At 38.3% G+C, this 25,500-nt stretch overlaps 2 protein-coding genes across 5 annotated transcripts in view; one reads left to right on the plus strand and one right to left on the minus strand.

Annotated features, from left to right (window-relative positions):
- Positions 1–623, minus strand: part of Skp2 (S-phase kinase associated protein 2) — a 29,295-nt gene extending 28,672 nt beyond the window's left edge. The window contains exon 1 of one of the 2 annotated variants that reach the window (XM_031360540.1): positions 364–623. In XM_031360540.1, coding sequence (XP_031216400.1) covers positions 364–371 — 8 coding nt within the window. In that variant the 5' untranslated portion in view covers positions 372–623. The remainder of the gene's footprint in view (positions 1–363) is intronic. The other variant, XM_031360539.1, reaches the window with a different exon arrangement.
- Positions 624–686: 63 nt separating this feature from the next.
- The window catches only part of Lmbrd2 (LMBR1 domain containing 2), a 65,519-nt gene continuing 40,705 nt past the window's right edge, over positions 687–25,500 (plus strand). Inside the window, exons 1-6 of one of the 3 annotated variants that reach the window (XM_031360536.1) lie at positions 687–919; positions 8,647–8,883; positions 9,134–9,231; positions 11,320–11,415; positions 16,174–16,341; positions 16,923–17,133. In XM_031360536.1, coding sequence (XP_031216396.1) covers positions 8,710–8,883; positions 9,134–9,231; positions 11,320–11,415; positions 16,174–16,341; positions 16,923–17,133 — 747 coding nt within the window. In that variant the 5' untranslated portion in view covers positions 687–919; positions 8,647–8,709. The remainder of the gene's footprint in view (positions 920–8,646; positions 8,884–9,133; positions 9,232–11,319; positions 11,416–16,173; positions 16,342–16,922; positions 17,134–25,500) is intronic. The other 2 variants (XM_031360538.1, XM_031360537.1) reach the window with 2 other exon arrangements.

The following is a 25,500-nucleotide window of genomic DNA, read 5'->3' on the forward strand; positions in this document are numbered from 1 at the left end:
TTTTTTACCGTGCCTACAGCGAGAGATATCCAAGAATGAAAAAGAAAATCGGAAACACATATACTTCGAAAGGCTTTGGGATTTATGGTCACGCAGAAGGCCTCTAATTTCTTCCCGTGGAGGGAAAAAGAGGGATGGCACTCATACCGAGATTCAAAGTAGCGGAAGGTAAACCTAATTAGGAAGCCAAACTAAACCTCACATTGATATTCTTTCTAAAGCATTCATCCATCCATTTTCTTCCAAAAAGGTACTAAGCAACCATTCACATAACAAGATTATTTGAACAAGAAGCAACATTCGCGGCCTAAAAGAATTCAAACGGTTCATTCATGTTTTGCCCGGTTTTTGCAATCGGTTTACCTATGCATGGCGTCTACTGATTCAGGAGTTTTGAATGCTTGAATTAATTGAAGAGCTGCCTGCTTTCCAGACTCCCGTTCTAGCGCGCTGCTTAGAGTGATTCCCCGGTGCCCCAGCAGCCGGACCCGCGAATTAGCAACGTTCCATCACCACCGCGCGCGCGGAGTTCTGCATCCCGCTCTCCTGCAGCCGCCTTCTGGCGCCCAGTTGCCTGCTGGGAACTGTAGTTCTGAGCCTAGCTCGTAGTCCGACCTGCTCCTTCCTTATTTCCTCCACTCTTATTTTGGACAAACCCTTCAGATACCCACAACTCCCCGCGGCGCAGGGCGGGATTGAAGAAGGAGGAGGGCAGGCAGGCGGAAGTAGGTGGAGCTCCGACTGACTGGGAAATGTCAGCCGATTGACTAGGAGTGGGTTTTCTTTTTCCCGGAGCCCACAGGCCTTCGGGTGACCACCGCCACAGTCGCCTGGGACTGAAGGATCCGTGACCCCGGCAGGCTGCGGCGGACGCGAAGCTTCTGAGTCCCTTCCAGACGCTGTCTGGCGAGGTCCGACGGTGAGCGTGAGGGGGGCGGGGACGCGTGAGGTGCGTCGGGGACTGGGGTCCCGGCCCAGTCTGGCGGACATAGACTTGGGGGGCTGCAGATTTCGAGCGGCCGCCGCCGCCAGGCCCATCTCCCCGGTCTCGGTTGCCCGCCAGGTGAGAGGCTGCGGGTGGCACGCCTGCCATCCGGCCATTCGCCTTCCTCCACCTGGCAGTGGGCGGCCCTTAGGATTGGGTCTGTTGGACGCGAACCCTACATCACTTACAAACTAGGCTCGAGGACGACGCACACCCCACGGGCTTGGACTGAGGATCCGATCAGGCTGCGTGCTAGTGGAAGCCCTTTTAAGCCAAAGCGCAGTTCCAAGAGAAGCGATGGTTTATTTTTAAGGCAGCAGGAGGCAGCAGTGGTTCCCGCGTGTATCCTCTTGGATCCTTGATGGGTCGGTCTCTCAAACGCAGAAGGAAAAAGTGAGGCTCAGTTTTCAAGGAGAGACCACCCTGAAAGCTGGTTAGGTGCCTCTGACTCAACCTACAGCCTGTCTTTGAATCTCTGCCTAAAAAAATTTAGCCTCTGAAGAGGTCGGGGGCGATTAGATTAGAATGACCATGCAAAATTCAGGTGTGCAAACTATGCAAAAATAAAATGTGACTTCGGGGCAACAGGGTAGAGGGTAGGGGGATGCATTTCAAGTCCAAGAAAAATGAAGAGGATTTATAGAGTTGAAAATAAAGCAGGCTACCCTCATCAAAAAGATTAAATATTGGTTTAGTATGTTAGATTGCACACCCTTTTGTTTCTTTGTGGGGAGGACAAGATTCGTTTTTATAATGGAATTAACTCCTTCTTGACAGGAGGAAATTCATGAACCCTTAGTTCCTGAAAGTGACATTGGTGGGAAAAAAAAAACCGGTTTGCAAATTGGTTTTAATTGAAATAAAGCAAGTCTGTGAGAATAAGTGTTCACAGTTTTGTTACAGAAAGTATCTTAAAACGAGACCTTCTGAAATACTGTATAAAAGTTATCTTTTGTTACTTTGAAAAACTCATTTGCCTTCTCTTGAACTTTGTCCTTTCTGTTCGGATGAACTCATTCAAGAGAAAGTTGTAGTAAACATAAAACAAAACCTTGTTCAGCCCTGAGTTTAGCTAAGAATTACCAGAGAACATAGGATATTTCAATTAGTGGGGACAAGGTTCTCTCTAGGAAAGGAAAGCCTATCAACTTTGAAATTAGGAGCCTCTTGATTTGCCCCTATAATGAAACTGTTTTTGTTTTGCATTTCTTCTAATCACAGCTATTTCCATAATATACTGAAAAGGTTTATATTGGCATACATGATTCTTTCTGATAGAGGAACTGTGTCCATTGAAGATTGAGGTTATTAGCTATATAGAAATTCCCCATAGAGACTTTAAGAGACTGATCTCTTAGACACTACATTGTGATTGCTGCTAATGTAAAATATTTTATTTCCGGATTAATCTTACATAGCACATTGTATGTCATTTTAATAAGTCTTTTAAAACATAGTTTTAGCATTAGAATTAATCTGAGTCCAGGATAGAGAAATCATTTTATATAACTGAAAATGTTACTAGGTTGAATAATATCTAATGTTCTTTGGAAACTTCAGATAGAACACAAAGTGACAGTATAAATGGAGAAAGGAGATATTTGGGAAAGGCAATAGCAGTATCGTTCACACAACTAAAAACATCGTAGTTATAAGGCAATCAATGTTTTTAGGGCCTGGGAGCGCCTAGAAAGGACTGCCATAGTAACTGACATATATGGTACATGTGTATATGCATATATGTGTACAACTGTTGGTCCCATTTTTGAAATTCAATACAACCAGAGAAATACAATGAACCGTAAAGGCAACATTGTATCATTGAGAGATTTAGAGATTCCTTTTGCTCTTTCTGTTATTTAGCTTAGAGGAATAAAATGCAAAAGAAAGTTATAGCAGACATGCTTCCAGTGGACAGTTGCCTGTCAGATGCCATAACTGTCTCCTTCCTCAATTTGATTGTTATCTTCAGTTTTCTTTGATTTAATGATCTGTGATGGGCAGATTAGATCAATAACAAATATTCTTATTTGTTCTAGCTTACTTTGTATTTCTCCCGTGAAAATAAGAAAAAAAAAAGCCTACTTTACTGTAACCTAAATGAAATAATTACCCACAAAGTAAAAAGTTAAATTCTATATTAAACATGACTTTTAAGCATTGGTCTTGATTCATCTTGAAGAATAATAGAATATTTTTAAATTATTCTTTATGAAAATGGAACCATAGAAATTATTTAATTATTTAATTATTTAATTATTTAAAACAAATTGTATTTTAAAAGGATGTCTGTATTGGGGACATGAAATTGAAATCTATTCTCTGTGGTCAGGATGCCTTAGTTTGGATTTGTTTTGCCACATACTGGTGTGAGAACCTGGGTAAATGATATATCCAGTCTGCCATTTTCTCTTTTATTAAGCAAAATTTCTAACAATCTTTTCTCATTAGATTGTAGGAACTAACTAAAACAAACAAACAATATACAGTGTAATATCATAAGCATACATTAAATCTTCACATTTCTTTGTAAAAACAATACTGTGTGAGAAAGGAATCTCTGGATACCAAAGTAATTGTTACAATTCCTACAATTGAAATCCTCAAGGGCTTGCTGAAAGTTTAGATTTCTCTTTATCCACTCTGACCTGCTTGCCAACTTCAGCCTTTCAAGCCTTGCCGCTTGTCACACTTAGGAATCCTAGTCACCTACCTGGCTTGTCAGTTCCAAACAAAAACATTCTGACTTTTCATCATTTGTAAAGTGAAATAGTCTCTTGTCTTACTGTCTTAACTGAAATTCTAGCTGTGAAATCTTAACCACAGGAATAATGAGTTTATTTAAGACGTTTCTTACTAGAGTGGAGAATTGCTTTCTTTTACTTTTATTATTCACTTCTTGTTCTGTTCATCTTAATTCTTTGTAGGCTCTTGAGTTACTAGAGACTTAGTCCATTATCATAACTCATTATGTCACATAGATTAGCTAAAATACTTATTTACGTTAATACTGCAACTGGGTGTGGCTCGGTAGTAGACAGTTTGTATTAAGACATCTGAAGACCCTGAATAAAAGAAAAAATTAAAACCACCTCTGATGAATCCTTAGATCTTGATGGCCAAATTTCTTATTGGTTTCAGAATTTGGGAATTTGACAAATTTTTGTCAGTTTTTTTTTTGTCCGTTTTTTTTTTTGTTTGTATTTTCATCAGTTGCTTCTGTGTCTTGCTCTTTTTCTCTCTGTTTTTGAACATTTGGAATTTCTCAAATTCCAAAATTATCTTAACCTTTAATTTTTTTCACACTGATTAGCATGTAGAACTTGTAACAACCACAGCATACATAGAAGAGAGTTCTTCTGAAGCTCTTGAAATCTTTTGCAGAGTTATACGTATTTACAGCTCAGCAAATGTTCTATAGTAATGAACCCATTTTGATTATGTGCTAAATGATTGACATCTTCTTACTGTCTGGCTTTGGGGTGCTAGATGCACCTTCTTGACATGGTTCTGAATTGTGCTGCTAGCAGAGATGAAGAACTGTTTAGCTGCCTTGCAAACTGAAGGAAATAATGCTAATTTTTTTGTAAGGGAGCAATAATTTCTGTGAGCCTAGCTCATTTCTTAGAAAGGGATGAGGATCTATTTGGGGGTTGTGGTATCACCACAGATATTGAAAAGTAATATCTATACACATACACACACATATACATATACACACATATACACATATACATATATTATATATATGTACACATATATATATTATACACACACACACATATATATAAATAAACACACACACACTTTTTTGAGGAAAGCTGATTACTGAGGGTAAAATCAATACCTTGAGACCATTGGAGCAAGTAGGTACTTTCTAGAATATAAAGGTAAGCAGCTAGTACATTATCTTAGGGTTTCATTGCTGTGAAGAGACAACTATGACCAAGGCAACTCTTATAAGAGAAAACATTTACCTGGGGCTGGCTTACAGTTTCAGAAGTTTAGTTCATTAGCATCATGGCAGCAAGCATGGCAGCTTGCAGACAAACTGTTGGAGAAGAAGCTGAAAGAGTTCTATATGTTGTTGATCCAAAGGCAGCCAGAAGAAGAATATCTTCTGTAAACAGCCTGGAGACTGGAATTCTACACTGGGATGAGCTTAAGCATAAGAAACCTGAAAGCCCACCCTTTCAGTGACATACCTCTTCCAACAAGGCCACACCTCCTAATAGTGCCACTCTCTATAGGCCAGCATTCAAACACATGAATCTATGGTGGCTAAATCTATTCAAACCACCACACATACTCAGGACCTGCTTTGTGTCCAGAACTCTCCATAGTGTTTTGTATATGATTTGCTTTTTATAGCCACAGGTGTAAGTTGCTCATCCTCATTTAATGGCTTACATTGCATAAAGTTATATATACAGTTGTTGGAGTTATGGTCTTAAGACCAGGTTTGCCAAGATATATAATATAATAAAACATGTGTTTTAAAAGAGTTGTAATATTAGACTAATACCCACCACAAACTTTGTGTATTTAACCCTACATATTATAATGACTTCAAAATAACTCTTAATTATAAAATACTTTATTACTAAAAATTAAAAACATATATATTCAAGAAAGCACAAAGAAAAAAGTAGAAATCATTTTTTCCATAACCATGATCACCATTTTTTATTTTATTAAATTTTTGCCCTTAATGTACGTTCGTTGTGCTCCCTCAGACTCTCCTGTCCCTTCTGCTGTCTCTGAAGTGATTGCTCTACAGCCTTCTAATTTTTTGGCTGTGGACATACTGTGATTTTCAGTTCTCATCAGTAGTGTTGCTGTTACCTTTGACTCAGGCATAGATCCCTCCCTGATCCTGTAGGTTGTGACTAGTTAGTTAGTATGATTAGTTAATTATAAAACCCTTTTTTCTTTCTTTTCTTTCTTTTCTTTTTTTGTTTGTTTTGTTTTGTTTTGTTTTTTCTTTTTGTTTTTTTCGAGATAGGGTTTCTCTGTGTAGCCTTGGCTGTCCTGGAACTCACTCTGTAGACCAGGCTGGCCTCGAACTCAGAAATCCGCCTGCCTCTGCCTCCCAAGTGCTGGGATTAAAGGCGTGTGCCACCACCACCCCAGTAAAACCCTTTTTTTCTAAAAAGCTCAACTGGCAATGGTTCCTGGCCTACTTATTGCAAACACTTAAGTTGTTCTGTGTTTTCACATGTAGTACTGTAGTAAAAATGAAGTGTAGATAAATCTTTAATTCCCATTTTGCTGTTTCTTTTATGGATGTGTATGTTTGCACACCTGTGCACATACATGCTTGTGTTTATGTGTTTATTTGTGTTTATGTGGGTGTGCAAGCATGTGTGCCTGCTTGTTTCTCAAAGCTGTCTACCTGTTTTTGAGGAGGAGCCTCTTCCTGGAGCTTGCTGGTTAGGCAGCAGTCAGCAGGACCCACCTGTCTCCCCTCCTCAGCACTGGAGTCCTACGTGTGTACTCCCCACTGCCTCCCCCTCCTCAGCACTGGAGTTATACCTGTGTACTCCCCACTGCCTCCCCCTCCTCAGCACTGGAATTCTACGTGTGTACTCCCCACTGCCTCCCCCTCAGCACTGGAGTTCTACGTGTGTACTCCCCACTGCCTCCCCCTCCTCAGCACTGGAGTTCTACGTGTGTACTCCCCACTGCCTCCCCCTCCTCAGCACTGGAGTTCTACGTGTGTACTCCCCACTGCCTTCCCTTCCTCAGCACTGGAGTTCTACGTGTGTACTCCCCACTGCCTTCCCTTCCTCAGCACTGGAGTTCTACGTGTGTACTCCCCACTGCCTCCCCCTCCTCAGCACTGGAGTTATACGTGTGTACTCCCCACTGCCTTCCCTTCCTCAGCACTGGAGTTATACGTGTGTACTCCCCATTGAGCTTTGTATTTTGGTTTGTCTTGAGAATGAGTTATTCAAAAAGGAATTGGTGCACAAAGGTACATTTTTTTAAAAGTGGATTTTGATATGTAGTGCCAAATCGCTGGTCCATTGTTAACATGACCAGATTTTTTAAGTTGACAGTTACTTTTACAAACTAATATATAAATAGCTAAATTGTGTAGAATATAAGATACATTGCCTTTCAGCAGATGTATTCAGTTGCAGCAATCAAAACAAGTTATAGAAACTCATAGGTTGTCATAGAAGTAATATCATTCTATACTTAAAAAGTAATTCCTCATTTGAATCTAGCTTCAAGATTAAACATACAAACTTTCTGGTTAGAGGAGCCCAGTGAATCTCCAGTTTCATTGAATTTCATCTGTGCCATAATGACACAAAAAGAAACTTGAATGATGTGATAAACAAAATACTGGACATATAAAGATAGCCATCAGAGATCTGCAGACCTGTCTCCTAAACACTGGAATTAAAGGTGTGGTTCACCAAGCCTGGATTTAAATTCTTCTTCACTTAGAGCCTTCTCTATCCCAGGCTAGCCTTGAACTCAGAGATCTTTTTGGCTTTATCTCCTGGGATTAAAGATATGTACCACTGGCCAGGCAGTGGTGGCGCACACCTTTAATCCCAGCACTTGGGAGGCAGAGGCAGGTGGATTTCTGAGTTCGAGGCCAGCCTGGTCTACAGATGAGTTCCAGAACAGCCAAGGCTACACAGAGAAACCCTGTCTCGAAGAAAAGAAAAAAAAAAAAAATGTACCACTATACCTGGATCTAAATTTAGCTGGGTAGGATCTAGCCCCAGAGTCCCATTCCCTTAATCTGCTATCTCCTAGAACACAGGATTCGGTTCCGTTTCACCTCGTGGTGCTCCCTTAGTATATGAACCATATATTTGTATTTTTTTCTTTCTCAACTTGCTTCTTTTCATCAAAATGATCTTCATAAGAGTGAACTTTAGTAACCACACAACAGAATTTACACCAGGCAGTTTTGAGACTTCCTTTTGCAAAGCAATTAATCTAAAACTCTTCACCTTAACCTTAGACAGACTCTTCTTCAGACAAGGGCAAAAAGTAGCCCACTCCCCTAGCTGGGATCAGAAGTCCAGCCCTATTCTCCTCTCTGCTCAGACACTGGCTGATTAACTTTTATTGACAAATCAGAGATTAAATGAGAAGCAATGTTTTCATAACATTGAGGCAGGAGATATTAGGCTAAGCATTATAATGTTCAGAACCAGATGTGGGGGCAGAGAAATCTTCATTTGAGTAATACAAGGTTAATCTTTACACTGTGCAGGATAACATTATGCCTATAAAATGTTCATATCTAAGAATTTATTGATTTTTAATATATTAAAAACCAGTATGGCTTTTATTTTATATTATTTTCCCTAAAGGAATTTTATTTATATAGAGAGACAGAGTCTTGCTGTATAGTCCAGGCTAGCCTCAAACTCATCCTCCTCCTTCCTCAGCATCCAGAGTGCTTGGCTAAAGGTGTGGTAGCACACTCAGCCTACTTCTCAACTTTCAAAGATGTGCTTTAAGAAGTAAGTTATAAAAAGACTTGATACTTCATCTTATTCAAACGCCAGTGTAAAGTTGTATGACCATTTTCCAAAGAGCTTGTTAATATATTAATTAGCTAAGTATAAAATTTCCAAATTGTTGTTTTCTGTGTTAATGTTATATGTTTCTTTCTTTTCTTTTTTAAGTGAACAGATATGGTCCAGAACTATCCATGAATCAGTTTGGTTGAAGATTGTGAACATTCAATAATGAGTGGTGCAGCTTTAGGACTTGAGATTGTTTTTGTCTTTTTTCTGGCATTGTTCCTCCTGCATCGATATGGAGACTTTAAGAAACAGCATAGACTTGTAATCATCGGAACACTGCTTGCTTGGTATCTCTGCTTTCTTATTGTCTTCATACTGCCACTGGATGTTAGTACGGTAAGAGGCGAGCTTGAGATACAGTTTAAAAGACAATTGTAAACATACAATCTGGAATATGTTTTAAATATTGCTTCCTTAAAGTGACTCAATTATGTGAGGTTATCCTTACATTTTGAATTTAAATTTAAGAATTAAGAACTTAGCTGTTAAACAGTATAGACAGGAAAATAGGTAGATTATGAAATATCCTTTAAGGACTTGGTGAATTCTTGGTTCTCATTATAAAACCCTGTATTCATTGCTTTAGACAATATATAACCGATGCAGGCATGCTGCTGCAAATTCCAGCCCTCCTGAAAATAACAATGTTACAGGAGTATATGCATCCATCCCTCCAGCTCCAAGGTATTTCTTTGTTTCTACTTTCCTGTTCAATATAAATATCACAGTATTGTAGTTGATGGTTTTACCACTTGTATTTTATATTCATAAAGTTTCTCTTATTCCTATTATTCCTCCTTTCATTCTTTCTGGTATATTTATTGTATTAACATTGCTAATTAAACATTTTAAATATACATTAGTACACAATATAGTACTGAATGAGAAATTTAAAGAAGACAGATGTTTTAGTCTGTTTCTATATCTTACTAAAATCTAAAACTTATTCTCTCAGTCCATCTTTTTGTAAAAAAATCATGGATATTCTCAACTTTCAGTATCATGAATAAATCTATAAAGGAGGAACATTTCCATTTCATCTAAATTACAAGAGTGAACAGAAGTAGAGTTTGGCATGGTGGTACACAGTTGTATTCTTAGCGCATCTAAAGTTCAAGATCAGTTTCACCTACATAGGAAGTTCACAACTAGCCTGGGAGAAACCTTGTTTTTAAAACCCCAAATGGAAACAAACTAAAGCAAGATTATTATGAATATAGGACATTTCTCTTGTATTACACATTTAAAAAATATCATAGGTACTTGGAGATGACTCAGCAGTTAGGAGCGCTTGCTGTTCTTGTAGAGGATCCAACTCCCAGCACCCGTGTTGGGCAGTTCACAACTGATACAGCCTCTAGCCTCTGCAGGCACCTGAACTCATGTGCATGTGCGCGCACACACACAAAGACAGAGACAGAGACATACTCAAAGTTAAACAATGTTTAAAAGAAACATAATTTCACATGAGGAATAAACAATTCAAAAGGTTATATTAAATTTCCATATAAGAAACTTACTCGTGTTGACAAAAAGCTTTTGTTAGTACATTGAGTAGTATTTATGTGCTTCTTTATATAGTTTTTAAAAGAAAATCTAGAGGCTAGATAGCTCAGAAATATAGGATTTAGCTAACAATCCTAAGAGTCTACATAAAAATACTGAACATGGTGACATGTAGTAGTAAACTCAGTGCTGGCACACTGAATAACCAATGTAGCCCAACTGATGAGCTTCAGCCAATCAGAAAACTGTCTCAAGGAGTGGAATAGTGTTCTTGAGGATATAACCCAAAGCTGGCCTCAGACCTTCCTGCATACATGCACTTTCACACACATGAACATGCACATATACATGCAAAAAACATCTAAGTTGAGTAAAGGTAAATAGCTTATCTTTGAGTCACTAAAATGTTCATTACCATTCAAAACTATAGATAGACCAGTAACAGTTTGAGTATTTAGAAGTTCTTGAATTAAAAGAATAGTCTCATAGTCTAGAAAACTTTAAAATAGAGTTTCTGTCAGAGACTCTTCATTAGAAAATCTGAACAGAGCCAGGCAGTGGTAGCGCACACCTTTAATCCCAGCACTTGGGAGGCAGAGGCAGGCGGGTTTCTGAGTTTGAGGTCAGCCTGGTCTACAGAGGGAGTTCCAGGACAGCCAGGGCTATACAGAGAAACTCTGTCTTGAAAAACCAAAAAAAAGAAAAAAAGAAAAAGAAAAGAAAAAAAGAAAAAGAAAAGAAGAAAATCCGAACAGAATTGTGTATAGATGCTAACTCTGTTGAAGCAATAAGAGCTGGACTAGTATCAGAATGATAACTTTTTCTTTTATTGAATTCCTGTTCAATTCTTATTCCAACTTTTACTCCTACATAACAATAGAAGACAAAGTCCTAAAAATGGAATAAGTAGGATTTTAAGTGTAATCATTAAGTATTTGATTTCCATAAATCCATTTATTAAAAGATTTTCACACTATCAGTCAGTTAATTAAATATTGTGGCTTCCTTTCATTAAATACCTTAAGAATACATTGGGAATTGGAAATGTAAATGATATTCCTCTTTAGAATAAATGGTTTTGTTCCTTTCATATCTGGTGTTCGGTTTGGCAGCTTTGAGTTTTAAATTTTAAATTTTCTGTGAGATATGATTTGATCAGTAATTATTAATTTGATGCATATGAACTTTGCTACTTACAAATTTATATATACTTTCATTTAAGAAGTTGTTATTTAGATTAATTGACTTTAAATTGTTATTGAACAGACAACGTCCATGTTTCAAGCCATGGAGTTACATTCCAGATGGAATCATGCCAATTTTCTGGAGGGTAGTTTATTGGACATCACAGTTTTTAACGTGGTAAGTGGCAGTGAAGGCTGCATTATTGGCTAAAGTGATTAATTTTTAATGAACCTTAGTTCTTTGAGATGTATCCTGTTTTTACAAGAGGAAAGGAAAGGGGGCGGGGGGAGCACACAAAAATAGAAAACAGAAATGAAAATTTTTCTTGTGGCAGTTTCCTTGTGATCTTTCTTGATTGAACTTCAATCCAGTTCTCATTTAGCTTTGTTATTCATGAACGTTCTATTATGAAGGTCACCACTCTCCCTTGGTTTTCTTTCTTTAATTTTTGTAAAATATGTGTTATATTGAAATAGAGTCACATAACCCCCTCTTGCTTTTCTCTCTCCAGCCTATCCCAAGTGCCTTCCCTCACACCCATCCCATACACCCTACTTTCAAGTTGATAGCCTCTACTTACTTGATTATCACTGTTACATACAGCATATCAGTTTTTGCTGTTTGCGTGTATGGATTCAGGGCTGACCACTCTGCATAGAACAACCAGTAAGGGTGCTCATCTCCCACCCTTAGTTAGGGAAGGCTAACTCTCCCTCTCCCAGCAGTCATTGGTGACCTGTGGTTCTTAGTCTAGGGCAGCGGTTTTCAACCTGTGGGTTGGGATGAACAACCTTTTCACAGGGGTCCCATATCAGATATCTGCATATCAGATATTTATATTATAGTTCATTACAGTAGAAAATTGCAGTTATAAGGTAGCAATGAAGATAATTTTATGGTTGGGGGTCATGAAAACATGAGGAACTGCATTAAAGGGTCATAGTACTAGGAAGGTTGAGAACTGCTCTAGAGGTAGGACCTCACAAAAATTTCCCCTTTCTGTGTTAATGTGTCTGTTAATATTGTCACTGTTCGGTTTTATTTATGCAGCTATCTGTAGGAAAGATGGTTTCATTATAGACTTCCTGGTATTCTGCCTCTTACAATCTCTCCTCTTCCACAGTGGCCCCTGAGACACAAATGCAAGAGCTATGATGCACTGTGTTAGGGCTATGCTCCCAACAGTCTCCTGATCTGCATTGTGCCCTCTTTTGTTTTCTGGGATGGGTCTCCATTTGCTGTAATGAGAGGCTTTTTCATGAGGCATGGTAGCCACGTTGACCTGTGTGTGTAAGGATAAGATTTGGAATATAGTAAGGAGCTATGCTGGTTTAGCAGCATAGCAGCAGTAGATCCTTCTCCACTGTGTATGTCCTCACCAGTCCTAGAGAGCTGGGTAGGTTTTCAGCACCAGGCAGAATACTCCTTCCTCGAGTGGAACTCAAGTCCAGTTAGATAATTGATAGTTACCATCAGCAAATGTGAGTGCCATTTACTACACCATTACAGATATCTTGCCATGTGGGCTATTGTTGTGGTTCATAGGTGTTTGTTGCAGCTGAATAGGACTATTTAATTGCTTCCCTCTCTTGTCAGCTTGTATAGAATTGTCTTCAGGATGCTAGACTGAAGGAAAGAAGTTTTCAGGCTGTATCCAGCTCAAATAATCAAGTCTTGTATCCTACATGTATAGTGTCTGTAGTAATAGAGGTCCACCCTCTAGCCCTGTCTGCTTATTCATACATTCTCATTTCCAGTATGGATGTTTCCTTGATTTCTGTGACCCAGTTCCTAATGTTGCTCTTTCCTTGATCCTTATGTTCTGTCATCTTGCCTGCCTGTCTGTTCTGTCATCTTGCCTGCCTGTCCTCATGTACCATCAGTTAAAATTGTGGTTTTAATAACCAGGATTATACTCTAAGTCTATTTCTCTACCCATCTAGCTTTGTCTTCTTTCTGTGCTCTAGACTGCCAGTTACCCTCCATCTTCTACCCCTCCTTAGATATTCTGCAGGACACTAAGCTCTCAAACTGAATATAGCAAACACTGCAAAAGGAAGATTACAAAACAAAATAGAATAATATCTTTGTAAGTTTATTTTTAATAACTTCACCCGTGCCCCCAAAACTGCCAGATTTTCATTTGTTTATTTGTCTCTTTTCACTTTCTAAACTTAAGTCTTTTGTCCTTCTAAAATGTCACCTTTACTCTTGGCATATGACTTTACTGTTTGCTGCATAGAAGTTGTCACATGGCAGTTCTTTCAGTATCTGTCTTATCAACACAAATATCTAGTTACCAGTCCTTTTCTCCTTGCCCTCCAGGGATGGAAGAGTCATTCTTATTATGCTACCCCCACTTCTTAAAATAGGAACCTATTTCCTAAGCTTTTGTTACTAGCTTATAGCTTTTAGTTTTGACAACATAATTTCCTCATCATATAAAACAGTAACCCCATGCACATAAAGAAATCTCTCACATACAAACAAATATATTATTTAAAATGTCTCTCTCAACTCAAATTCCTTTCCAGTCTCAACCTCACTAATATTATTATGACCATTGTTTTCGAACACTTCTTAAAAAGACTGAAATCTTTTAAATCTTAAAAAGACTGAAGTATGGCTGGGTGGTGGTGGCGCACGCCTTTAGTCCCAGTACTTGGGAGCAGAGGCAGGTGGATTTCTGAGTTCGAGGCCAGCCTTGTCTACAGAGTGAGTTACAGGACAGCTAGGACTACACAGAGAAACCCTGCCTCAAAAAATCAATCAATCAAACAAACAAACAAACAAACAAAACCCAAATTAATCCCAGCACTCTGGAAGCAGAGGCAGGTGGATCTTGTGAGTTTGAGACCAGCCTGGTCTACAGAGTGAGTTCCAGGACAGCCAGAGCTATACAGACAAGCTAAACCTTGTCTGCAATAACAATAACAACAACAACAAAAAAAAGGCTGAAGTATAAAATCTTACAAAAAATTGCACTCATTGTGTTAAGTTTGTTTTCAAAGTTGATGAATCAGTATACCAGTACTCAATGATTCAGGCCATTTACAATGCCCCTGAAGTTTTCATAATATTCTTCTGTAGACATTCCTTACCCTTAAGAGTAACCATAATTTTTACTCCCATCACTGTAGATTGATTTGTTGTGCTTAGAAATTTATAAACATAGACTTATACAGTGTGATTTTTCTCTCTCTTTTTTCTCTTCATTCATACACTTGGGAGATTTATCTATACAATTGTGTATATATCATTGTTTTGTTGCTCATTTCTGAGAGACATCTACTTTATGTATATACCATAGTTTATACTATACCTCTTATATAAATTTCCTCCACTTGAGATCTCCATTTGCTCAGTTAATTTTTCCTTCCTTAGTTGATAGTACCCTTCAATACACTCCTGAGTCTACTCACACATACAGATCCTTCATATGCTTGACCTTTTGTCAGCACTTGTTTTATGGTTTTCTCTCCTCCATTTTCAAATACTCTCTTCTGGTTCTGCTCCATATACTCCTTGGTTTTCTTCCATGCCTCTTTACTGCTCTATCTTAGTCTCCTTCACTGGTTCTGCCTCCCCTTTCCTTACATCTCCCTAAAAGTTGATGTTTCTCAGAGGTCAGCCTAATTTTCTTCCTTTGATGTACTTGCTTTGCCACATCTAATCTAGTGATGTTATTTTATTGCTATTGACATCCTGATAGCTCCAGAATCTGTTTCTCCAGTCCATTCTGAACTCCGAAGCTAGTATAGCAACTAGTCTGTCCTCTTGTTGCTATTTTGTATTGTCTCTTATGTACTTTAAATCATTAGCTTGAGAGTCGGTCTTTTTTTGTTGTCTTAGTCAGGACTTTATTTCTGTGAAGATACACCATGATCATAGCAACTCTTATGGGAGAAAGCATTTAATTAGGGCTGGCTTCCAGTTTCAGAGGTTTAGTCCATTTTCACCATGGTAGGGAGTGTGGCAGCAGGGAGGCAGACATGGTGCTGCTGGAGAAGTAGTTAAGAGTTCTACACCTTGATCCATGGCAGGAAGGGTCTGTGCCAGTGAGCCTGGCTGGGTCTTTTGAAACCTCAAATCCCTCCCCTAGTGACATATTTCCTCCAACAAGACCACACCTACTCCAAGAAGGCCACACCTGTTTTTATCCTTTTAAGTAGTGTCACTCCCTTATGACAAAGTATTCAAATATATGAGCCTATTGGGGACATTCGTATTCAAACCACCACACTTGTCCTGCTGTCACCTGGACAACTTATTATCTTTAACCTTCCCAACTACTTGCACTTTTGTTTGCTTTCAATCAGTTTTCTATGGGGAGCCTTAGGAAACTAGCCATTGGAAAGTGTTTTCATCAGTGAAGGACAATGTTTCCCGGCCACAAGTGTTGCCCTGAGCTGGCATTTGAAGCAGAGGCAGGAAGAGTGAATGTGCTCTTGAGATCCTGTGCTTTTTAAAAACAAAATCAATGTTTTCTTTTTCTTTGTATATAGTCCAAAGTCACTCTAATGGAATAATGTTATTATTTATGTCTTTGTTTTTGAATCTGGGTCTGTGTAGCCAAGGCTGCCCTCAGAGTCAGTGGTCTTCCTGCCTCAGTCATCCAAGTGCTAAGATTACTGCCCTCTCATGCGGTTCCAATGCCTATTTTTATAACTTTTAGAGGATATGAAGTCACTCATGCTGTTTGAGTCTGCATGTCATCACAGCCTCCTTTGCTGTCTCCTTCTTTAGGACCTCTATTTTTCCCAAAATTTAATATTAAAAAATATTTATTTATCATAGTTCATTCAGTATTAACATGTACTTACTCATAAAACACTTGTTGGGGAGAATTTACATTGAGATTTGTATACTTTGGGTATTTTAGATTCAACAGCTACACAGTTGAGTTTCTGATCATATATTTTTCCATCCAACCAGGATTCTGTTACCTTTTATGCAATCATATGCAAGATCTGGAGGTTTTTCCATCACCGGAAAGATAAAAACAGCCCTGATTGAGAATGCAATCTATTATGGCACTTACTTACTGATATTTGGAGCATTTCTAATTTATGTAGCTGTAAACCCACGTTTGCATTTAGAATGGTAAGAAAAACAGTCTTAATAACACTGTTGTGTGTGTTTGTACTGTTTCAATTGACTGTTACTGCACACATGCAAGTAAGCAAACACATGTATAACTTTTTTGAGACAGGGTTTCTCTGTGTAGCCCTGGCTGTCCTGGAACACACTCTGTAGACCAGGCTGGCCAGGAACTCAGAAATCCGCCTGCCTCTGCCTCCCAAGTGCTGGGATTAAAGGTGTGCGCCACCACTGCCCGGCTGCAGGAGTCTCTTAGTTAATCTTGAGTAAGGAAGCACCTAGTGAAAAATGTTTTCTGTGAAGGAAATATATATGAGTGTTTTCTATGAATTATCCTATATTCTAATTTTAACTGTAATAGAGACAATGTTTCCCATATTGAAGTCTGATTTTACAGTCACACTTTGTCTTTTCATTCAAACATATTAGATTATCTGCTGTGGCTGGAAAGAGGTGAAATTTCTTCATATAAAATCCTACTTTTCCTCTATGACAGTTTTCTGAAATTTTACTTACTAATTAGTCTTATATTTTTATATAAAACCATATTTATATCAGCTATCTTTATATTTTCTATTTTTTAGGAACCAACTTCAGACTATTGGGATAGCTGCTGCCAACACATGGGGTCTGTTTCTCCTTGTGTTATTATTGGGGTATGGCTTGGTGGAAATTCCTCGGTCATACTGGAATGGAGCCAAAAGGGGTTATCTTCTTATGAAGACTTACTTTAAGGCAGCCAAACTGATGACAGAGAAAGCAGATGCAGAAGAGAATTTGGAGGATGTAATGGAGGTAAGCAAGTTTAATCCTAAAAAAGCAGTTCTGATTTATAACTCTGCCCATGTTGACTGTTCTCTTGACTGCAAATATGCCATGTTCTGTCAGTGAGTTTTACTCCATTTTAATTTTTGTGGTAGATGTCTATTTTATGATAGTAAATGCTAAAATAGGCTATCAATGGAATGTTGTTCAACATTTCTATGTTGTGCTGGCCCCTTGTGAGTTTTATTAACATGTTGGAGATCTCAAAAAATGTATATAAGTAGACTTGCACAGTTCAAACGTATTTCTTAAGACTTTAGTTTATTTAATTCTTCCAACTTTATAAAAGATTTTTATTTATTTATTTATTTATTCATTTATTTTAAGACAAGGTTTCTGTATGTAGCCCTGGCTCTCCTGGAACTCTGCCCGGCACAAAAGAGATTTTTTTAATTCCCATTTTATAATGAAGAAAATGCGGTATTGGGAGTTTAAATAACTTGTTATGTACACAAAGCTAATAAGGAGAGCAAGGGAATTTAGTTTAAGTTCACACTTTAACAGCAGCCATGACCCTTTTTAAAATATGAAGATCCAGATGGTAAATGTTTGAGGCTTTGTTGCTGTGTGGTCTCTGTCGTGCATGCTTGGCGATTGTGTTCTGAAGGCAACTCTAGACTCTAATAAGTGAATGAGAGCAAGCTTGTATTTCAGTCTGAGAACAGGTGATAGTATACTGGATTTGCTTTAATTTGATGACCCCCTAATTCTTAACTATTATTCTTTTGTCTTTTCTTTCTCTGAAACTTTTGTTCCCAGCTTACTACATTTTCAGATCTTTTTTTTTTTTTTGGTTTTTCGAGACGGGGTTTCTTTGTGTAGCCCTGGCTGTCCTGGAACTCACTCTGTAGACCAGACTGGCCTTGAACTCAGAAATCCACCTGCTGCCTCCCAAGTGCTGGGATTAAAGGCTTGCGCCATCACCGCCTGGCTTCATTTTCAGATCTTGAGAAACAATGTTCCTCAGGAAGCCTTTCCATTAGCAAGAAGGGACTGCTATAATACAAGTCCACAAACTGGGTGGTTAAGCAGCTGCATTGCCTCTTAGATCTAGAGGCTAAAAATCTTAGAACAAAGCATCAAATTTTGTATCTTCTGAGAATCATAATGAAAATTTTTATATTTATTTGGTAGATATATCATTTGAAACTTCTGAAAAAAATAAGTTTTGAAGATTTATACTTGATAAAACATTTGCATTTGATGAAAGAAAGTAGTTTTTATTTGTTAGTGTTCTGCCCCAAAGTTGACATTAAATTAAGTTGTTGTAGATTTGAAGAATTCAGATTTTGCCAGTTGATTTACTGTTTCTTCAACAAATGCATATCAAATGCATTGTTTTGGGGTCTTTTGTTTGCTTTCTTACAGTACTGGGATTGAAGTGAGTATATCACATACACCTGTTGGTTACATACCATGTACTATATCCCCAGCCTCTTCATTACTTTTTGTCTGTCTGTCTGTCTGTCTATCTTTCTGTTTTTCTTCTTTCTATCTAAGATAGTGAGAGGTCTCTTGAAGGTGCCTAGACCATGAACTCGCTCTCTATTTGTGATCCAGCTGCCTCAGCCACCTGAGTAGCTGTGGGATTACATGCTTACCTCACCAGGCCAGCTCAGATGAACAGAGTGTCTGAATGAAATAGAGAGATATTCTGTTATTAGATAGGAACCTTTTAGAACAAGACATGAAAATTAAAACCTGGCATTTGTGCCTTGTGTGTTATTTCAGTATACTATTTATATGTTGAAAGTGGTAGAATTTGGCCAGTCGGTGGTGGTGCACGCCTTTAATTCCAGCACTTGGGAGGCAGAGGCAAGCGGATTTCTGAGTTCGAGGCTAGCCTGGTATATAGAGTGAGTTCCAGGACAGCCAGGGCTTTACTGAGAAACTCTGTCTGAAAAACAAAAACAAAAACAAGAAAGTGGTAGGATTTAAACATATTTTTATGAGAAAAAGTCACATATAAAAAAGAAGGCATCCTTCCCCCCCCACCTCCCTTTCATTCCCTTTTTCTCACCTCCTTATTCCTTCCTATTCTTTCCCCCACTTTTCCCCTTCCATTCCTGCCTCCTGCCCTCCCTTTTTTTCTCTTCCTCCCCCCTCCTCTCTCTCTCTCTGTTTTCATTTGAGACACGATCTTGCTATTTCCCTATATCAGTGTAAGATAACAGGCTCGTACCACCATGTCTAACTGACAGCATTCTTTTTTAATGGATGTTTTAAAAAAGTAGCTGTCCTACATAGATAGCAGAATGCTCATGACTATATTAACTGTCTAGAATAGAGGACCAAACATTCCCTTATAGTGTAAGATAAAAGTATACTTGGAGCCTTAATATGGAGAGGCTTCACAAATCTGGATAGAGATCAGAAAAATAAAATTTGACTAGGGATTTGAAGAATTGCTAGAATGTTGATAACTAAAAGATTCTAATCAAATACCAGTTTAGTAGATAAAGCATTGGCCTCCTAAACAAGCTAATATTTTAGATCCTCCCAAACTTTAAAAATTACCTGTTGAGTAAACCTTGAATTTATAACAGATATATAGCTAATATGAAAAGTTAACTGTTTCAGTTCATGCTTTTATTTAATGTAGCTAAATAATTTCAAGAAAAACATGTATTTTAAATATATGGTCAGATTATATAGTTAATTTTTGATGTAAATAAATGTTTACCAATTATAGACTTTAAGGAAACTTATAAATGGAAAAATACAATGTAATAGCATGCTGAGTGACCTTTTGAAAATACAAGTGTGATCTGGACATCTTCGCACATAATGCTTATAATCCCAGGTCAATGAGGGAGGTGAATTCAAGCCAGCTTGAGTTATGTAGCAAATTCAAATCCAGCTGGAGCTATATAGGGAAATCTGTCTCAAAAATTAAAAATAAAATAAAGTAAGTAAAAAAAATCTAACAATGAAAGCCAAATCTAATCTTGACAGTTATGTATTTAGAATGAACATAGCTCAGAATTAATTGCTAGTTAGATTTCTGGGAGGTTTGGGGTATGTTTCTCAGATCACATGCTAGCCAGGCGTTTATTGTCATTTTTTTTCTGTCGTCATGCTGTTTTTTCTCTAATACAGCGTGTTCATTTCTGTCTTGAGACTTGTACTCACTGTCCTTGTCCCTCTTTGGAATATTCTTGTTTTCCCTTTAGTTGACTGAATCTTACTCATTTTGTTTTGTTTCACTTAAATGATCAGTTCATCTCAAAGACTCCTAAACTAAACTGTAGTCATTCAGAATGTCCTGTGCTTTGCTTTTATAGCATTTCTATATCTTATTTGTTTAATTGTCTGTTTTCCTCAATAAGCTGAGTCTCTTACAGGAACAGTGTTACTGGTATCAATTTTTCAGAGTGGGCATATACTAGATTTTCATGCTTACCGGAAAGTTAATCTCCACATAGATCACTTTTTGCTGTATATGATGTTGGTTTTGTTACAATTTTGCTTTATTACATAATATAAATGTTTTATAATTTTATGAAAAACTCATTTGGAATTTGCAATTTTCTGGAAGTTTGAATATTCTTTTACATATTTATAGTCCAGTTCTATTTTGAATTCTCATTTTTTTCTGTTTGCTAATAAGAGAGCTTCACATATTAAAGTGGCTCTGGTATATTCACTTTTTCATTATTTTCTTAGTATATCAAATGGTTTCTCTGCTTTTCATTCTCTGTCACTTATAGCTATTCTCTAACACTAAAATGTTCATTTTAAATTCCTTTTGTTCTCTTTATTTGAAGATTGTAGCATGTATGGCCTTTTCCTTCTCTTCTTTCTCCTCCTCTTCCTCCTCTTCCTCTTCCTCCTCTTCCTCTTCCTCCTGCTGCTTATAGAACAGTGACTCTACCATTTTAATTCACAAATATTATAGGATATTGTGATTCCTAGGAAATAATAATTTCAAAGACTCTGTTCCTAACCCACCCTTTTTCCTTCCCTCCTTTTCCTCTGTGTGGTTTACTTGGTAATGATGTTTGTGCATATGTGTACACATCTGAGTGCCCAAGGTGAGTATTGCATATTTTTTTGTTGATTGATATCAACCTTTGTTTTTTGAGATAGGGTCTCTCTCTGAACCTGAAGCACAGGCTTTCTCTAGCCTGGCTCGCCAGTGAGCTTCAGGGGTCCCTCTCTCTCCACTTCCCAGAGAGCATCTCTATCCCTAACTTTTTGTCTGGGTTCTGGAGATATGAACTGAGATCTTCGTGTTTATATGGCATTATTTTACCCACTGGCCTTTTTCCTCTACCTCTCTATGCCTTTTAATATTTATTAAAACACTTATCACCAGATCTTTGTCAATGAAGTTGACTGACAGTACTTTGTTGCATTGGTTACTGTTTTCATTGATGTGATAAAATAATTGACAATACAGCTTACAGAAAGATGAGATTATTTGGGCTTACAATTTGAAGGGATAGTCAATCATGGCAAGGAAGGCATGGTAAAAGGAGTGTTATGGGGCCAGGCCTACTGTTGGGAAGCAAAGCAAGAAATATTGTTGCTCAGCTTACATTCTCCTATTTATTCAGATGAAGTTGGTATGGATCTTCACACCTTAATTAACCTAATGGGGAAAATATTTCACAGACTTGCTCACAGATCTGTCTTCAAGGTCATTCTCACAGATCTGTCTCCAAAGTCATTCCAGATCTTGTCAGGTTGACAACCAATCTGTGTCTGCCCATCACAAGTCTACCTATTGTCAACGTGATTCCAGACATCACTTTTAAGCCATAACCTTTTATTCCTTATCCCCATCAGCTCATGTCATCTCATAATGCAAAATGTACTGTCTTAACTTTAAATACAGTTTTTATATTTAAATATGAATATTTAATATGTATAAAATAAATATATACATATATAGTCTTTAACAGTTCCAGCATTGTTCAAAATGGTAAGTTCAGAGTCTTATCTGAGTCTTGAGCAATTTCTTAAATATGAGTCCCTATACAGCCTAAAAGAAGTATATACTTCTAATATATGATAGTGGAGACTAAACAGTCACACCCCAAAAGGAAAGAATAGGGGCACAGTAAGGAAAGTTTATATTAGAGCATGACCATAATCCAGCAGGAAAATACTAAATCTTGTATTCTGTGTCAGGTATCTGGGTTTCATGATAGAATTAGCTGGGCCCCAAAGAGCTTGTGTAACCTCTCTCCTCCAGTTCTGCCACTTGTAACACACTTAGACTCTTGGATTTGTCTGGTATATACCAGTGGTTTCCTTGGTAGACCTCCCATGGTCCCAGCACAACATCCTTGAGTTTCCATTTTAACTTAGCCTTCACCTTCACTGTTTCATACAGGTGGCCCTGTAGGGCCTTCTTCCAGGGAATCTGACGCGGCTGCAGACTGCCTGTCCTCAGTAGCCTTCTGGAAGCTATGCACAAGCCCCTAGGGCCCTCTCACTCTTTCATCCTTCGTGCCTAGAAAACTTTTACCACATGGATGGAACAGCCACCTTCTGCTGCCCTGTCAAGATGAAACCCAGCCCTCCTGGATCATAGCTGCTATGGTTTCTGTCTGCGTAGACTGTTCTTCTGGAGTAGGAAACCCCTTTAGTGGCATTCATAATTCTGACTGTCTTTTCAAGTGATTTTGCATTTTCACAGAATCTTCAGTGGAGTTATTCTTGTTTTCAGATTTTCTTTCCTAGTTCCTCTAACTTTATTTATTTATTTATTTTGGTTTTTTGAGACAGGGTTTCTCTGTATAGCCCTGGCTGTCCTGGAACTCACTCTGTAGTACAGGCTGGCCTCGAACTCAGAAATCCACATGCCTCTGCCTCCCAAGTGCTGGGATTAAAAAGTAATGGACCACCACTTCCTGGTTCCTCTAACTTTATAGTGTGCATGCTTTTCTTCACTGAACCCAATCAGTATCTTTTTAATCTCTCACTGTAGAACAACTGAATAAAAATAGTGAGCAATAGCATGACATAACTTGAATGCTATGCTGTCTTGAAATTTCCACCATCAAAGAAATAGTCCACATGGATTCCCAGCAGCTGTGATTACATGTAAAAAATCAAATCCCAGAATCCCAGCATGAATGGGAGAGGGGCCATCAAGTCCCACCCATAGCCAGGAGCTATTTTGATAATTCATGGCTACAGGGATAAGGGGAGTCTGTTTTCTTCAAAGATATGGTCCCTGAAAGGTTACAGTACTCCAGAGATATTCCTATTTCCCTATACATACAGGAAGCACTAAGTACTCAGTGGATTTAAAAACAAAAACTTATGAAGTTGGGAGGAAAAAGTGGAAAGCATAAGGGAGGAATTAGTGTGAATGAGGGATGGATTTGATCAGACACATGTGAACGGAAGTTACGTATGAAACCACAGCCTTGCCTAAGTTCACATATATTGTGCTTATAGTAAATAAATTAATTAGAGTAGTCCATTACTTTTTAATTCAGTCTTGTCTAGCTTCTCAGGACAGGCAGAGTACCAGAGTGAAGCAAGCATGGCTTCTGTCCCAGATCCTGGTAGTGCCCTTGATCACCTCTGAACCGCATGAGTTGATCTTACACATCTTTGTCTCTCTCCGTATTCTTGTCTCTGAACTCCCACCAGAATAGTCCATTAAGCTTTGCTTATAGCAATTCCAGGTCCTCTCTAGGCCGTAGTTCCAAAGAGCTATGGTCAGCTTTATCATGTTAGTGATCCTGCTTCTACTACATTTCGCTATTAGTTACTTTTCTTGTTGGCATGATAAAATACCTGTGAAAATGCTTAAGAAAGGACTTATTTTGGCTCCCAGTTTTGTCAGAGTATAGTGCATCAGGAAAGGCATGGCAAGAGGAATGTGAGACATTGTTTAAATTGTGTCCACAATCAGCAAGCAGAATGACAAATGCTTCATGGAGCTGGCTTTCTCCATTGAGTGCACACTACAGCGCAAGCCCATGGAATGGTGCAGCCTGTGGGGTGAGTCTTCCTACCTCAGTTAACACAGCATTGAGAATTTCTCATAGATATGCCCAGAGATTTGTTTCTAAGATGATTCTTGATGCAGAGGAATTGACAGTCAATATGGATCTTCTCATTTTACATGGTAGTCTTTTAACCAGCATACTACCAACAGGTAGAATGACTCAGTAAACAAGTCAGTAAGTTGTGAGTACTCTAGAATACTCTGTTATTTGGAAGCAGTGGGCACTTTGTGACAAGTTAAGTCTTTTCTGCTTCCTATGTAAATTGATAATAGTAATTGATAATGGAATAATTGATTCTGATCAGCAAGGTGGAATAATTTAATCTTCTTTTAGAAATATAAAGCTTTACATCATTCACTCCTTCCCTTTCTTATTTCCAGTCACTCCCACTTGTTCTTCCTTTCTCTCTTTCAAAGCATGACTTCTTTTTTTTTTTTTATTAATTGTTGTTATGTACATCTGTTGTATATATGAGTGTAAATATATACATTCTAAATACAGGCTGCTCAGTCTGTATAATGTTATTTGTATTTAGGTATTGGATAACCGATTGGTATAGTCTTTCTTCCCTGGAGAGGCTTATTTGGCCCACTCTCAGCATTCCTTAGTTGCTTGAAGTTCTTTGTGAAGGGTGGAGGCCTCTTGGGTGTTCCCCATCCACATTAGCATGCCTGTTATTGTTGTCCTTGTTCAGCTCAGGTTTATGCAGACATGTTAGTGAGACTTTGTGGGTGTAGACTTGTAGGTGGCAAGCCTAGGAGGCACAGTCTCACTTCAACTCCTTGATCCTCTGGCAGGGATGCTCTGGCTCTTACAGTCTTCTGCTCTGACCCCAACCCCCACAATGATCCCTAAGCCTTAGTTGAGAGAATTGTGTTGTAGATGTATCACTTCAGACTGGGCTCCAGAACTATGCATTTGATTCATTGTGGTTTTCCGTTGCGAAGAGAAGGTTCTTTGAGGAGGGTGGGAACTATACTTGTCTATGGGTAAAAGGCAAAGGGTTATTATGCCATGCTGTCCATTGTCATGGTTCACAAGCATCATAGCTGAGTTGGACAGTTGGTCACTTCCCTCCTTTGGAAACTATTATGGCATTTTCTGGTACTATGAAAGCTAGTCCTCAAGGATGAGGCTTTCAAATCAGTTCTAGCTCAGGGGTTTCTGGGCCCTTTGTCATAAATGTACAATGTCTTTAGAAATAGAGATTTTAAGGTAATAACAGTAGGCTAGCCCTGACCAACAACTTAAAAAAGGACTTCTCATACCCGTGTTGAGGTTTTTGTTAGATGTTATTTGGCTCTTGGATGGAACAGCCCAGGTGGGAAAATTTAATTTTAACTATATGTGCTTATTTTACATG

Source organism: Mastomys coucha, unplaced genomic scaffold, assembly GCF_008632895.1.
Source record: "Mastomys coucha isolate ucsf_1 unplaced genomic scaffold, UCSF_Mcou_1 pScaffold8, whole genome shotgun sequence".
Taxonomy (NCBI): domain Eukaryota; kingdom Metazoa; phylum Chordata; class Mammalia; order Rodentia; family Muridae; genus Mastomys; species Mastomys coucha.